Here is a 13,535-nt window from a genome sequence, read left to right on the forward strand (position 1 = left end):
TCCCTTCTATTTTTATTTAAAAAAATCATGAAATCAAATACATGTCCACACTTCTTTTACAGACATCTATATACATAACAAAGGAGAAAACATTTCTGGTCCTAATTACAAAATTCCGAAAACCTCTTAATTTGACAAACCTAAATAAAAAAACCAACAGAATATTTCCATAATTTTAGAAATTCTTACCAGTTTTATATGCTGAATATACAAAATTAACTTAAAATTGCCGTCTTTCAATACAACTGTGATTTTGTCTGTGCAGCACCAAGTCCTGCACAACACTGAAACAATTCCCCACAGTACTTCCTGAAATCTTTTCACAATATTGGTTCAATGTTTCATCCCATGGATATTATGGAAACTTTTAAAGAGAGATGACAGAAAAACAAGTGCAAAAAAACAAAACAAACAAATATCAGGGGTCATTTTTATCACTTAAAACCCTAGGAGGGGCAATGCTTTCACCCCAGTTTTGAAATAAAAAATAAATCACCTTTTTGGACCTCACAAATGGAAATGCAGCATGTTACATCTGAATTAACCACCCTCTACTGCTGGAATGAAAATTAAAAGGGTTTTAGAGTTTGTAAAACTTAAAGACAAAAATACCTCCGAACAAGACGGATCAAGATCACAGTTTCACCTTCTTCAGTACTATATACACTTGCTTCATAAACTGGAGTTATGTAATGAATTATAAATGTCTACTTTTGCACTTGAAATCTTCATTAACAAATTAACCTTTTGAAACACAGAAGGATCCTTTATAGTCGGGATGAAATTACTACTTTGTACAGATCAAACAGCTGCCTGAGTCTAAAGAACATACTGAATTGCCAATAAAAATAATTTTAGAAACTGAAAATACAGATCTTAAAAAAAAAATCATTACAGGTCCAGGGATTCACAGGTAAAGGTGACAGACGCACCACTCTCCCTTTCAAACTCTCAACTGTTTTCTGAATTTCTCCTTTACAATATTTGATGACACTCTGTATCACTTAAAACGGAGACTGCCTTTATAAAGTGTGTTGCCAAAAGAGATGAAATACTTTTTCAAAAACCTTTTCTTAAAATCATGGAGTATAAAACAGGATCTTTACGGTCACCAGCAACAGACTGCAATGCAACCTGAATTAAAACATATCTGTGGGCATTATGTAATAGATTACATATAATAGGCTCAATTATTTTTATTAATAGTGAAAGTGCTAGACTTGCTGGTCTTTACATGACTATCCTGTGTATTAAGTAAGTTCTGCCAAGAGTTAACCAAAGTGTTATACTGGCTTCGAAATGTCCAAAAAGCTTATTTCATACAGCTGCAGTGAAATAAGTTTCACAGACGTGAGCGACTGCTGACGGTGTTTACCAGTAGCTGTGGCAGCTGGCTCACACATTACTCAAGATGTGCATCGTTTTGGATACAAACTAACGTGACAAATCTGACTAAATGCAGTGTCATATGCCAATGGGTAACAACGCCATCAGAAAAAAAAGTGCACACATTTGACAGAGCTGATACAGCGACAGATTGATCCTGGGCTGCAATGAGCATTTCAGTCCAGAGCTTCCGGTTTAAGCGATATAAAGCCGGCATCAAACTTTCCAAAGAGAAAAGCTGAAAAAGACAGTATTGAGAGAACAGGTGGCGCAGATCACAGATGACCCTGCACAGAGAGCTGTGGGGCGAGACTAGGCATGGCCACAAAATCTTCCAGGCCAGACCAGCCTGTTGTCCAGTTCACTGTCTCTCTGCACCAGGAGGGATGCACCTATTCGCCCTTTCGTTTTTTTAAAAAGAAGTTCCTGGCTCACACCGTGAAACATTTCCTGGATCTCTGTATTTTAAACAACGGCACGGTGATTTGTTCGAGCACAATTCCCTTCTATCCTATCTCAATTAAAATGAGAATGAACCAGGATTCAATTCCTGAACTAGGACCCGTTTCTGCCGAGCGCAGGTCTGTGGGCGACACGAGCTTCAGGCACCCCTCCAGCCGCCCGGAGCAGCGCGCTGCGGTGCCGAACGTGCAGTTGAACGCTCCTGCACTGCAGGGCCTCCTGGCAGGTCTGCAGAAGACGCCCTGCCGCGTCCGTGGTGCGAGGTGAACTGACCAGACCCCCCCGCCTGCACCGCTCTCCACTCCAGCCCAGGTTTCCTCCGCCGGCCTTCCCACATCTTCCTCTTCCCGTCAAAAGCCGGAAGATCTGAAATTCCTGAATGAAACGCCAAGACTTAAAAAGGCAGCGTTCGGGGGCCGAAACCTCGAGGTCAAGCGGGTCCTGGTGGCGCTCGGTCCTGCGATGGAGCGGCTGGAGTGGACAGCGGGGAGTGCGGGGGTCCCGGACCCCCACGAGGAGCAACTTGCGCACGCAGCTCCCCAGGGTCCCGTTCCCATGAGCACGGGGGGGTGCGCACGGTCGCACGGCGCCCCGCCGGCCCCCCCAGCGCCCTCAGAGCTGCGAGACGAGCGAGCTCTCCATCTCCGGCGAGAGCTCCGAGCGGAACGCAGCGAGGCCGACCCCGAAATCTGAAACGAGCAAGAGAGGGGGGATGTGCCGAGACGGGAGCACGCCAGCACCATGGCACCGAGCGAGCTAAAGCCTTTTGAAGAACTTCACGCGTTCACTTTATTGGTAAACGACAGCTGTTATCAGGAAACGGCTGGCAAGCCGGGCCCGGCCGGACCTCGGGCAGTGTCGTGGACCCAGCCGGGCCGCGGGCAGTGTCGTGGACCCGGGCCCAGCCGGACCTCGGGCAGTGTCGTGGACCCAGCTGGGCCGCGGGCAGTGTTGTGGACCCAGCCGGACCTCGGGCAGTGTCGTGGACCCAGCTGGGCCGCGGGCAGTGTTGTGGACCCAGCCGGACCGCGGGCAGTGTCGTGGACCCAGCCGGGCTGCGGGCAGTGTCGTGGACCCAGCCGGACCGCGGGCAGTGTCGTGGACCCGGGCCCAGCCGGACCTCGGGCAGTGTCGTGTCCCCGGGCCCAGCCGGACCTCAGGCAGTGTCGTGTCCCCGGGCCCAGCTGGACAGGGGACTGTCCTGCGGGAGAAGCCCTTACCCAGGGGGCCGTGTGCGCGGCTGCCGGGGCTCCTGTGCTGCTCCTCGATGTGGACGGTCATCTCCTGCCGGGAGGGGGTGGAGTGCTGGCACTGCAGGCAGCTGTAGCGCCCCCTGGTGTGCTCCCAGACGATGCGGCTGTTGAAGGACTGGCCTGCGAGGGGGAGAGAGGGGGAGTGTCATCAGACCGTGTCCCGCTCCAAACCCGGATCCACCGAGTCGACTTCGCTCCTTATAGAACCTTAGAGAGTTCTGACCCAAAACCTGGAAACAGGAAACTCTGATAGATTTTGTATTTTTTTGGGGACCGAGGCGCAGCCAAACTGAAGACTAGATGATTAAGCAGTCTGATAATCCAAATTAAACAAACCCTAACTTCCTTCAGGTTAAACTGATCTACGAAGTGTTCAAATTAAGGTTTTGGGAAGAAAGGCGAAGTCCGGAAAATACAAAATCTTTTACTTTGCTTTTAGTTTTTGTCAAAGCTCGAAAAGATCTTGATGAAATTCAGCAAAACCAAAAGTGACTGTGCTTCACCACCGGTTCTCTGTCAGCAACAAACGGGCTGGTCCTTCCATTATTCTGCTTCACTACTGTTCAGACCTATTTTGGAGGGAGCACCTATGTGCTGTATTGTTGGCATGGCAATGATCTTTCTCCAGGCCGGCCACCTCGTGTGTAAAGTCTGCACGGTCTCTGGTCGACCGCGGGGGACGTTGAAAACTATTGACCCATAAAAAAAAAAAAATCCAGTTTTCTATATTCTGCTCTGAGCTCTGAAGGCACGGCCTCCATCAGTTTTTTTAATGAAAGATTTCCTGCAACATCGTTCTGGTATCTCGGGATCAAACGTCATATTCTATCAGAGCAGTGGCTTGGGTTTCCTACCCCTGAAGTGCTACTTTCCAGCTTTATCCAGCAGCATGAACAGAGTGCAGCCGACCTGCTGGTGCAGCACATCTATCCTCCAGTACCCTGAATCACAGTCGAGAGACGAGGACTCATATTCAGTAAGAATATAATACACTGGGGTATATGGCACAGAATACAGTGGTATATATTAGTAGGCGGGACTGGAAACCCTCCTGACTGCTCTCTTCACACTGCTGGGTACATTTCCTTCCTTTTGTAGCAAGTGAACACCGCAGGCTTGTGTGCTGTGGTGCACCTTCACAGCAGCTGATGTGCTTGATTAGGAGCGTGGCTTGTCAGACGCTGCAGGTGGGCTCACTCCCGGCACAACGCAAGGCCATTCTAGCTGTCAGGTGGGCACTTCCAGAGGGTGTGGGAGGCCTGTGTGCTGCACCGGGGGGTGTAAGCAGGAAGGGCTGGAAGGCCAGAGGGATGCACTGCTCCAGGGGGAGGGCGCTCAGTCCCCTGGAGCACCACTCCGCCGCACGGATTTCAAGCGTACGGCACAACGTTACCGTGTCTCACCTGGGAATCACCTGTACTTATACTCTGACCCTGGGGCGGACTGTCCCGGCTGTGGAAAAGGTGTCTGGACACGTCTGGCGGGACAGGGCGTACACGACAAAAGAAAAAGTTTGCTTAAATGGCGATCTGAAGGCAAGCCGACAGATTTGAACTGTTTGCACCGTTTTTGCTAAGGAAAAAAAAATTAGGATTTGTACATTCTGGAGCAATTTAAGCAATTTCTGGTGACTTCTAGCCAGCGGCATCAACACACGGAAACGGACCATCGCGACGAAGACACGAGCGCGAATCTCGCGGCGCGCTCACCAGAAGCAAGACAAGCCTCACCCTGGTTCTTCTTCCAGACGGCGTTGGAGCCGGGCAGCCCCGGCGCGCTGGGGCCCAGGACGCGGAGGCGCTGATGCACCGCGGCCTGGGGCAGCGCCAGCGAGCCGGGGGGCGCGTAGGACAGGAAGGCCCGGGGCCCGGGCTCGGCCGGAGCCTGCGCGGGCACGCCGAAGGGCGCGGGCAGCTGGAAGAGGCCGGAGGAGGAGGCGGCCAGCGGCAGGCGGGTCAGCGAGGCCTGGAAGCCGGGGAGGCCGTACAGCTCGGGCGCCGGGGCCGAGGAGGAGGGGGAGGGCGACGCGGCAGGGCCGGGGGCGAGGGCAGGGGGTCCCTCCTCCTCGTCGTCGTCGTCGTCGATGCCGTTCACGCGGTCGCAGGCCGCGGGGGCCGCGGGCTCAGACTTCTCGGGCTTGGGAGGCGCCCGGCTCTTGGCCGCCTTCTGGCAGATGTGCAGGTGCTTGAAGAAGGCGTGGTGGGTCCGCAGCCTGCTCCTGCAGCTCTCGCACCTGGAAGAGGACGGACGGACGGCCCTGGGCTTCAGCCAAGCCAGCGAGCCCGCAAGTCTGCACGCCCAGGCACCCCACAGCAAGCACAACCACGGCACAGAGCCCCGCAACACTCGGCGCTGGCTAACGTTACAGCACAAACCTGCCCTGCGCTCCCCCACACGGCTTTTAAATTCCAGCTCGAGAGGAACAGCGATGAACATCCTGGTCACGGATGTCACACACACTCAGCACCACGCTCACACCGACACGAGAACTCTTCGAGCATGCAGATGTATTCACGGACTGTCTGAGCAGGTACAGAGGCGCTCTGAGAAGCCACCCTTACAGCCAGGATAGAAAATAAAGCTTCCCCAGCACAAAACGGCCACGGTTTTTGCCGTCAGGTGGCTTCTCCAGAAGGCGTGGCGTTACGCAAGCCAAACCGGACTGAGACCTGCAGCAGATCAAGCTGACCGAGCAGAACGAGTTTCCCCACTCTGCAGCGCAGCAGTGAGCAGCAGCCTGACTCACAGGAAGTAGCGGTTGGGCTTGTAGTGGTGGCGCGTGTGGTCCATCAGCTTCTGCATGGAGGGAAACGTGCCTGTGCAGCCCAGCGTGGAGCAGTGGAACTGTTTGCCTGAGGAGAGGACTCTGTCAGACTTGTGCTCTCACACGATACGATACTCCATTGTCTGACTCATGCATCGAAGCACACACGCACACAAACTTGCAGACAAAGAGTACAAGCAGACATTACAGATAAATATAACATAACAGGCATCTAGTCATGCAAATTCAGTTCACACCACTCTTACAGGAATCCCCACAGCTTCACCAGAGCCCTGTAAACGGACTTCACCTCAATTACACATCACCCCTTCGCTTCTACACACTGATTACAGTTGCCTGTAAACCACTTTCCCTTAATATTTACTGATTAATTGGGGGGCTTGATTGAGCATAAGATAAAAGACCACTTCAACATCATTTTGGAGTTCATGTGCTTCGTGCAGAATGTACGAGCAGAAAGCGACTTCAGGGTTATCTGAGGTTAATCAGCATGGATGTTGGGAGCTGATGCCAGTGCCACTTACCCAATGAAATAAACTCTCCATGCAGGTCTGGAATGCTAGGAGGGAGATCTGGCTGGAGCGATCTGCTCAATTTCCTACTTCCTACATTCTCCACAAAAACTCGAGAGGTGCAAAGTCTCATATCAGTAACCTCTCGACTGCGGTGTGCACACGCAGCTGGGTGAATCTGAACTTATTTAGCAGAGCAGTTGCCAATCTGCACCCCCCAACATGAGCACAGGGCATCAGAACAGCCCACACAACCACAGACCACCGCACACTAGCAGGGTACTGCAGCACTGGGGCTCATCTTTCTATCGGTGTGGGTCAGATCCCTACACACAGCTAGAAGCAAAAACGAACAAAAAAAGATCATTCCCCTAATGAATGTGGGACTGAAGGACCTTAATCCCTACCTTCCAGTGACTGGGTTGGGATGTAGTGGCTTCTCGTGTGGCTCATCAGCTTCTGCATGTCAGAAAAGACTTGCTTGCAGCCGAAGAACGAACAAGGCACAGTTTTTCCTACAAGGCCAACAAAGTCTACGTCAAACCCCCCCGAAGCCTGCAAACAACAAGCGTCCGGACAGATGTCTCACTAACAAGGGGCTCCAACAGCACAACCTTGTAAAGCACTGATGCACTGAATAATCTACAGAAATAACCTGAAGAAGTCAGGCGTGTTGTACGCTGTTTCCCAAAATCTGCTCCTAAAAACAGAAATGCGAATTATTCCCACTCAGTTTGGAATCAGAAATTGTGTTTTTTCCCCCCCACATCTTGGCTCCAAGCTATGCAGCTTATGGTCACACTCTGAGGAGAATGAGGAAGTCCAAGCACTGCAACATTATTAATAATAATATAGAGTTTGGGGCTCTGCACTGAGAACTGCAGGGCTCCGGGTTTGAATCCCAGGCAGGACACTGCAGCTGTACCCTGGAGCCAGATGCCTCACTCTGCTCCTATGGGTGGGAGCCAGGCTTTGGATGAAAGCTACAAGGAAAAGGTCTGCCCAGAAGGAATGCAGCAGACGTTTCTGACAGAGCGGCTATCTAGCACAGCAGCGGCGGAGCAGAAATGTGGTACCTTCCGTGGCGCCAGGGGGCGCTAGCTGTCCCAGGGGCGGCTCAGACATGGCGCTGCCGAGAGAGGGCCTGAGCTCATGATGAGCAGGACCTACAGGAAGTGGGCGGGTAACAGCTTTTGCGGGAGAGGCTGTCTGAAACACAACAAGAACTTGTTTTGCGATTCCATCACAAAAAGAAAAAAAAAAGACAGGGAGAAAGCTGTCATTCGTGCCGAGGTATATTCTCAGTATTAGCTCATTTAGTGACTCAACACGAAAAGACACTTAAACACCGAGGGGACTGGAATATAAACATTTTCCTACCAGAAACCACTGGTGGTTTCAAAACCTGCAAGATTTTCTTAATCTCGTCGATCGGTTTTTAAAGTCACAAAAGCGATGTTTTATTTCTTCCTTCCCGCTCGATAAACCCTTGAGGTCGCCCAGTATGCGGGGGGGACTTGACAGAATGAAAAGCACGTTGCTGCCGTTTTCCTGGGAAGGGCGAACACAGCCTGCGTGTTCGGAGGAAAACTTCATTTCAGCACAAGGGCTGAAAGTGAAGCTCCGTCTCGCGCGTGCAGAAGTTACAAGAACTTGCTCAGAGGTAAACAGAAACACAACAGGACATCTCCGTTAAACGACTACTCAGCGGTGCGTCCTATCACTTAGTACAAACGGAAAATCCTTGCATCTCCGTCACGCTGCGTTTCAGAACATGCAGGGTCCGAGGAAGGTTCTTTCAACAACGAAATGGACTGATTCTGTTTTGCTGTCTTTTATTCTCGAGTACGACTGCGAATCCCCCCTCATTAGCATTACACACCGGAGCTGCCTACGAGACAGGCGCCTGCAAACACACGTCAGATATTCCAGCTGTTGGCACTGAATGGCTCTAAATACTGGAAAGAAAGTAAGAACGAGGGAGAAACGATGCACAAAGTGTCGGGTTCGCAGCACGCCGAAAGAAAACACTTCTTTCTGCAAACGCACGACTCTCGGACAGTTTTTAATCTCTTTCACTCACCATTCGCCGGTTAAAACCAGGAGAGGGAGGGAGGAGGGGGGGATTAATGGGTTCCGACCAGTCTTGTGGCGCTGTTTCGGTTACACACACTCCCAAAAAAAAAAAAGTGGGCGAAGAAACTATAAATAACCAAAGGCGTGTATTTCACTTTCTCGCAAGCAGCCCCTGCGCGTTAGCCATATTGGACTGCAGCTGTCGCGAGACTGTCAACAAAGACGGGGAGGCGCTCGGGGCTCCCCCGTCACGTGACGCCGCCGCTTTGAACCGGAGCGTCAGGCCGCCCCGTCCGGTCTCCTGCAGGAGGGGACCGCCGGGGGAGCCGGAGCCCGTCCCGGCGAGCGCAACGGGCCACAGGCCGGGCACACACTGATATAAACACACACACACACCGGGGCCGGTTTTTCTCAGAAGGCGGTTAACAGCATGTCTGCTTCTCGGTCTTTTGGCTGGGATCAAGTGTAGTATGTTTTTTTGGGGGGGCTGTGGCAGGAAGCCGGAACGGAGCTCACACGAACACGGGGAGAGCATGCAAACTCCGCGCAGACAGCACCCCAGGAATTGAACCCGGGGCCCCAGCGCTGCCAGGCAGCTGCGCTGACCCCTGGTGCAGCGTTTCACGCGGATTTACCTGGAGCCCGAGAACAAATACTTGCACTTCGATTTTCCTGCTCTTGTCCCGGGTCCTGCTTCAGGATTAAATCGGACACAGGCTGTCAGAGGTGACAAGGAATTCTGAAACAACCCCGATGAGATAACTGTTTTAGTACTGAAACGATGTCAGAACATCCCATAGCAGGTTAGCAACAGCAGCCAACGTCCCACATTTCAGATCGTATTCTTAGAAACATCCCTGTCTTGAAATCGCTTCCGGCGAATCATCCCTTAGGACTGAACCCGGGCACCCTCATCCTTCCCCGTATGGCGCGGCTGGTTTGTCCAAGTAATTTTGGAAATGCTTTATAGTCCCAGACAATCCAGTTGAGTACACCTTCACACCCTCTCGTTTTCAGCGAAGACCTGCAGAAAAGGGCGCGTCTCAGCACTGTCCCACACACGGTCACGCTATGAGCACAGTATCTCGTAATTACTTCATGTGATAATCACGTCGTAGCGCGACGGTCACGCAGTCATCGTCTCGAATCGGCGTTGGTTGACTTTCAGTTTTAAGCCGTGAATAAAGAATGAAGAATCAATCATTCTTGTTTAAGAGCAAGTGCGGGTATCCTCATGGTTATGAATGAGTGCGCATTAGGTACAAATGGTAACATTTCATTCAGACTAAACTGCTCATTCTGCAGCGCTGGATCCCGTCTTGAACGCTGAGCCCAGAGTCCAGCTGAGCTCCCAGTAGCCTCAGGTGCTGTCATTACACAACGTCACGGGTTGTCCATCCACGGAAATGATCCTTGCTATCTTATAACTAGGAGATGATTTGCTATCTCGTAATTACTAGAGAATGTGCCATCTCGTAATAACGAGATCATTTTCTCCTGATAACGTGAGAGCACATAACACGTTTTCCTTGATGGCAGAAATGCACTCCCGCAGTGTACAACTGCTGTCATAAGGTGGAATTTGTCAAAAGTACCGCATCTTAAATGTCAAGTTGTACAGAGGACAACGAAAAATAATGCAGACGGTAGACGGGGTTTCACCCCAAAAAATTACCAGCAAATTAGAGATATACCAGTAAATATTCTTCCGGTACTGTGTGAGGGGGGAGAGTCTAACCCAGTCAAGCGGAGAAGCTTACAAAAAAGCAGAACAAACCGATGTAGTTCAAAACATTATTTTAATCTTAAACTTAATTTTTCAGTCCAGAAAACTGAGAGAATAGATCCATCATCAAAATCTGATTGTGAGTACAGTACTGTTACCGCAAGAGGCCTCGGGGAAATATATTACAAAGGTTAGTATAAATGGAAGATAACATAGTTGCCGTTTAAAGCTAAGCAGCACCCCGCTTCAGGCCAGACCCCGAACCCACGGGGAATGGAGCCCACAGTGGGCACCTGCTCGAATCACGGAGACTGCCGAGGCCGGCGTGAAGCGCAGCTGCGGTCCCGTGAACGAGTGGCCACCGAGGCAGTGGACGTGTAAAAAAGACCCAAATTAGCGAAAATAATCCCGCACTCGTGTGATGTAGTTTTCACCAGAACCCACCTCGCGATCCAAGGCTCGGTTCGGTTCCGTCGGCCTGTCCCCACACTGCGTACTGTATGTGGCTCAGAAGGCGCCCCTCCCCTTACACTGTGCCGAGTCCTGCCGAGTTAAAAACTTGGCGCTTACATTTTGAGTGAAAATATTTTTTTTTTACAAACCGAAACTAAAATACGAGTCTGCTATGTCAACATCTCGCGCTTTAAATAAACTTCATTTCTCGCAGGTGATTGAATTGTACCGGTGTTCTAGCAAAGCCTTTTTGGATGCTTTTGTGAAAGAAGGTGAGTCTGTTTACCGGGTGCCAGAAGCACATAAAAACGACACGCAGTTCCACACAGATGTGGATCTTCTCCAAGTGAATTTTGGGTTTTTTTTTCTTGTGATTTTAGACTTCATCTTCATGCAGGAGACATGGGATATACACGGCTTGCATCTTGAATAAAGAATCTACGATTGAGACTCGGAAAAGGTGGGGTCAGATGGATTATTAAGGATCGCCGGAAGCAGTTCGAGAGGAGGAATTCAGGTGGAATGTGTCATGACCTTTGAACTGATGGATGCCACTGCGTCTCCACGAGCCTTTATTGCGTCATCACTTCGCAGTGACGTCTTCATTCCCGTTGACGTAGCGGCGTGTGACTCAGTTAATAAGCCTCGTCCAGCAGCAAAGCAGCTCTCGTCTTCCTTTTATATAAAATCCGTGACCCCCACCAGTCCCTCACAAAAACGTTCTCTGAAATGTTATGTTGGATCTAACCCTTAGCTCCCCTACCAACACCGTGCAGTATTCATAGTGAGCCTTCCTTCACGATTTAACTGCATCGCATACATGCGTTTTTGTCGTTATTTCGATAACCTATTTTAAAAATCCATATGAGAAAAACAGAAATGCTCGTGCTTCTCTGTCCCAGTGAAACTCTCGGGACACCCGACTCCACGAGCCCCAGATCCCGGAGCTCTGCTCGCGCGATGTAGTCCTCGCTGGGAGTCCTAGGAGTCAGTCGGTTTCGTACAAAGAAGTTAGTGCCATTTTCTGTGTTCTGTCTTCAGAGATGTTTAGCTGGCAGTGTGGTGTACTGTAGTTGACAGGCAAAATTTTCACTTTAATTTAGACAAAACTGTTAACAGTTTCTGCTAACAGTATATAAAGACTTTTTTTATAAATACATTTTTTAAACTAATTTGGAAATATGACAGACCATATTGTCCAAGACTGTATACAGGTTCTGCATCACCGAAAGCATTTCTGTCTAAAATGAACCTCTGTATGAATGCTGACTGAAGTGCGGAGCTTTGGACCGTCCCTTCAAGCGAGACTGTTATTTAGGGTACAAAGGAAGGAGTAAAGGTTTATTCCATGCTGAAAAGAGAGGAAAAGAAACACAACCTTTCGGCCGTGGAGCCTTATTCGGGTGTTATTTAAGGTATGCAAGCCGTCAAGCGTCAGTGTGGCAAACAGCACCATCTAGTGTCCATAATGTGAATTACAGGCGAGGCTCAGTTTTAGCAGTTTTCTGGGTTAACCAGCAGTGGCAGCGATTTTCTGCTTTTCATTTATAAACTTTTAAAAAGCAATTGTCCTGTTACATTATTCCCAGTTGAAAGAGAGGCTCATTGACATTTTTTGTACGCTATCTTTGTTTAGATATTACTCCACGTCTTCTCGAGGGTACAGTACACCAGGTGTGGGTCTACTTGAAGTGGCTTTTAGCTGGATTGAAAACAACAAAACATTTTAAGCAACAAAAAAGAAAAACCTTGAGGGCCAGAGATACACAGGCTTTTAGAAGATTCACAAAGTGCCGGATTACAAAACAGCATCCAGTTACTTCTAACCCTTCCAAAATTAAATCTCCCTCAAATTTCTCCAAATATCTTCAGCAGGGGCTTAAAGAATCAGGATCATTTTATAGAGATGAATTTTTCATGAAACAGGATAAAAAATGTAGGGATGAGAACTCATCTCAGGGAATCTGCTCTGTTTTTGGGCCATTCGCAGAAACGGACATGGTTGGCATTTGTGGTACTTTAGACGAAGCTGAGTTTCGAACACCTGCGGTTTGATCCCATGGCTGCCGGCAGTCCTGAGGCTGAGAGGAAGGACTGCTGGTAATACAAGCGGGAGGAGTCTCTCCCACCTTCCCCCCGCAACAGGGGCACGTGCTGCTCCGGGGCAGAAAGTAACAGCAGACACTGTGCAAAACAGCCCCTTCGACCCCAGCACCGGGGCCTCTCGGCCGTCTCTTTACTGTAAGAATACTTGTATTTCAAATCTCGTCTCGGAGCTCGCAGGACAAATTCAGGACAAGCTGGGGGAGGCCAGGCAATATATCTCAGATCTTCTCCACATAGTTCCCGGGAAAAAGTCCCTCTTTGCCTTGAAACCGTCCCCTCCACCATCCAGACGGGTCTAGAAAGAGAAAAGAAGCTGTGGAATGAAACGGCCCCAGCTGAAGCCAGCAGGCAGGCAGCGAAGGCAGGCTGCCGGAGGACGATGGAAGCCCCACGTCGCCCACTGCTGTGGAAAACCTTCAGGAGTGTTTCGCGAACCTCACGTCTGACGGGTGTGGCGGCTCTGTCAGCGAACACTCACAGGAACATAAGTAATGTCGGGCAGCATCCGGTGCCTTCCAAGGAATACATTTCAAGTTGAGCTGGAGCAGGAACTGAAACGCTGCCAAATGCCAAGTCACTTTATTGCTGATCTATATACTGAGTTACTCTATATAGTTCTACTGCACTGACAGATGGATCACCCATTCCAGAACTCCATGTAGAAAAAGGTGAAAGCCCAGCTAGACATGACACTGCTTTCTATTGAGCTATTTCTACAGTTTTAGATCATGCAATTAATAATTAATATTCTCCCTGAAGGTTCCCTAATCACTTTA

At 49.9% G+C, this 13,535-nt stretch overlaps 2 protein-coding genes across 10 annotated transcripts in view; both read right to left on the reverse strand.

The window, feature by feature from the left end:
* On the reverse strand, positions 1–9,787 carry znf414 (zinc finger protein 414). 9 transcript variants are annotated; one of them, XR_015930894.1, is made up of 8 exons: positions 8,482–8,692; positions 7,475–7,607; positions 6,806–6,913; positions 5,848–5,953; positions 4,832–5,334; positions 4,505–4,578; positions 3,069–3,221; positions 1–2,537 (listed from the first exon to the last, which is right to left on the reverse strand). XR_015930894.1 is itself a non-coding variant. In XM_088622444.1 (7 exons), exons 1-7 carry the CDS (start codon positions 8,482–8,484, stop codon positions 2,461–2,463), a joined length of 1,104 nt encoding a protein of 367 aa, XP_088478570.1. In that variant the 5' UTR covers positions 8,485–8,692; the 3' UTR covers positions 1–2,460. The 9 variants fall into 9 exon arrangements, 6 of the variants coding, with proteins under 6 accessions (XP_088478570.1, XP_088478567.1, XP_088478568.1 ...); XR_015930892.1 differs by having other exon boundaries at positions 4,811–5,334; XR_015930893.1 differs by lacking the exon at positions 1–2,537 and adding an exon at positions 2,566–2,759 and having other exon boundaries at positions 3,039–3,221; positions 4,811–5,334.
* Positions 9,788–11,963: 2,176 nt separating this feature from the next.
* The window catches only part of myo1f (myosin IF), a 47,883-nt gene continuing 46,311 nt past the window's right edge, over positions 11,964–13,535 (reverse strand). The window contains exon 28 of the mRNA XM_088622437.1: positions 11,964–13,054. Coding sequence (XP_088478563.1) covers positions 12,978–13,054 — 77 coding nt within the window. The 3' untranslated portion in view covers positions 11,964–12,977. The remainder of the gene's footprint in view (positions 13,055–13,535) is intronic.

The sequence above is a fragment of the Lepisosteus platostomus genome, chromosome 27 (genome assembly GCF_059453375.1).
Source record: "Lepisosteus platostomus isolate fLepPlt1 chromosome 27, fLepPlt1.hap1, whole genome shotgun sequence".
NCBI lineage: Eukaryota > Metazoa > Chordata > Actinopteri > Semionotiformes > Lepisosteidae > Lepisosteus > Lepisosteus platostomus.

Coding starts and splice junctions, on each gene's coding strand:
- znf414 (XM_088622438.1), bottom strand. Junction 3,222..4,810: donor TGAGGCTTGTCTTGCTTCTG/GTGAGCGCGCCG, acceptor TCCCCCTCGCAG/GCCAGTCCTTCAACAGCCGC. Junction 2,969..3,038: donor CTCCCGCAGGACAGTCCCCT/GTCCAGCTGGGC, acceptor ACACTGCCCGAG/GTCCGGCTGGGCCCGGGTCC.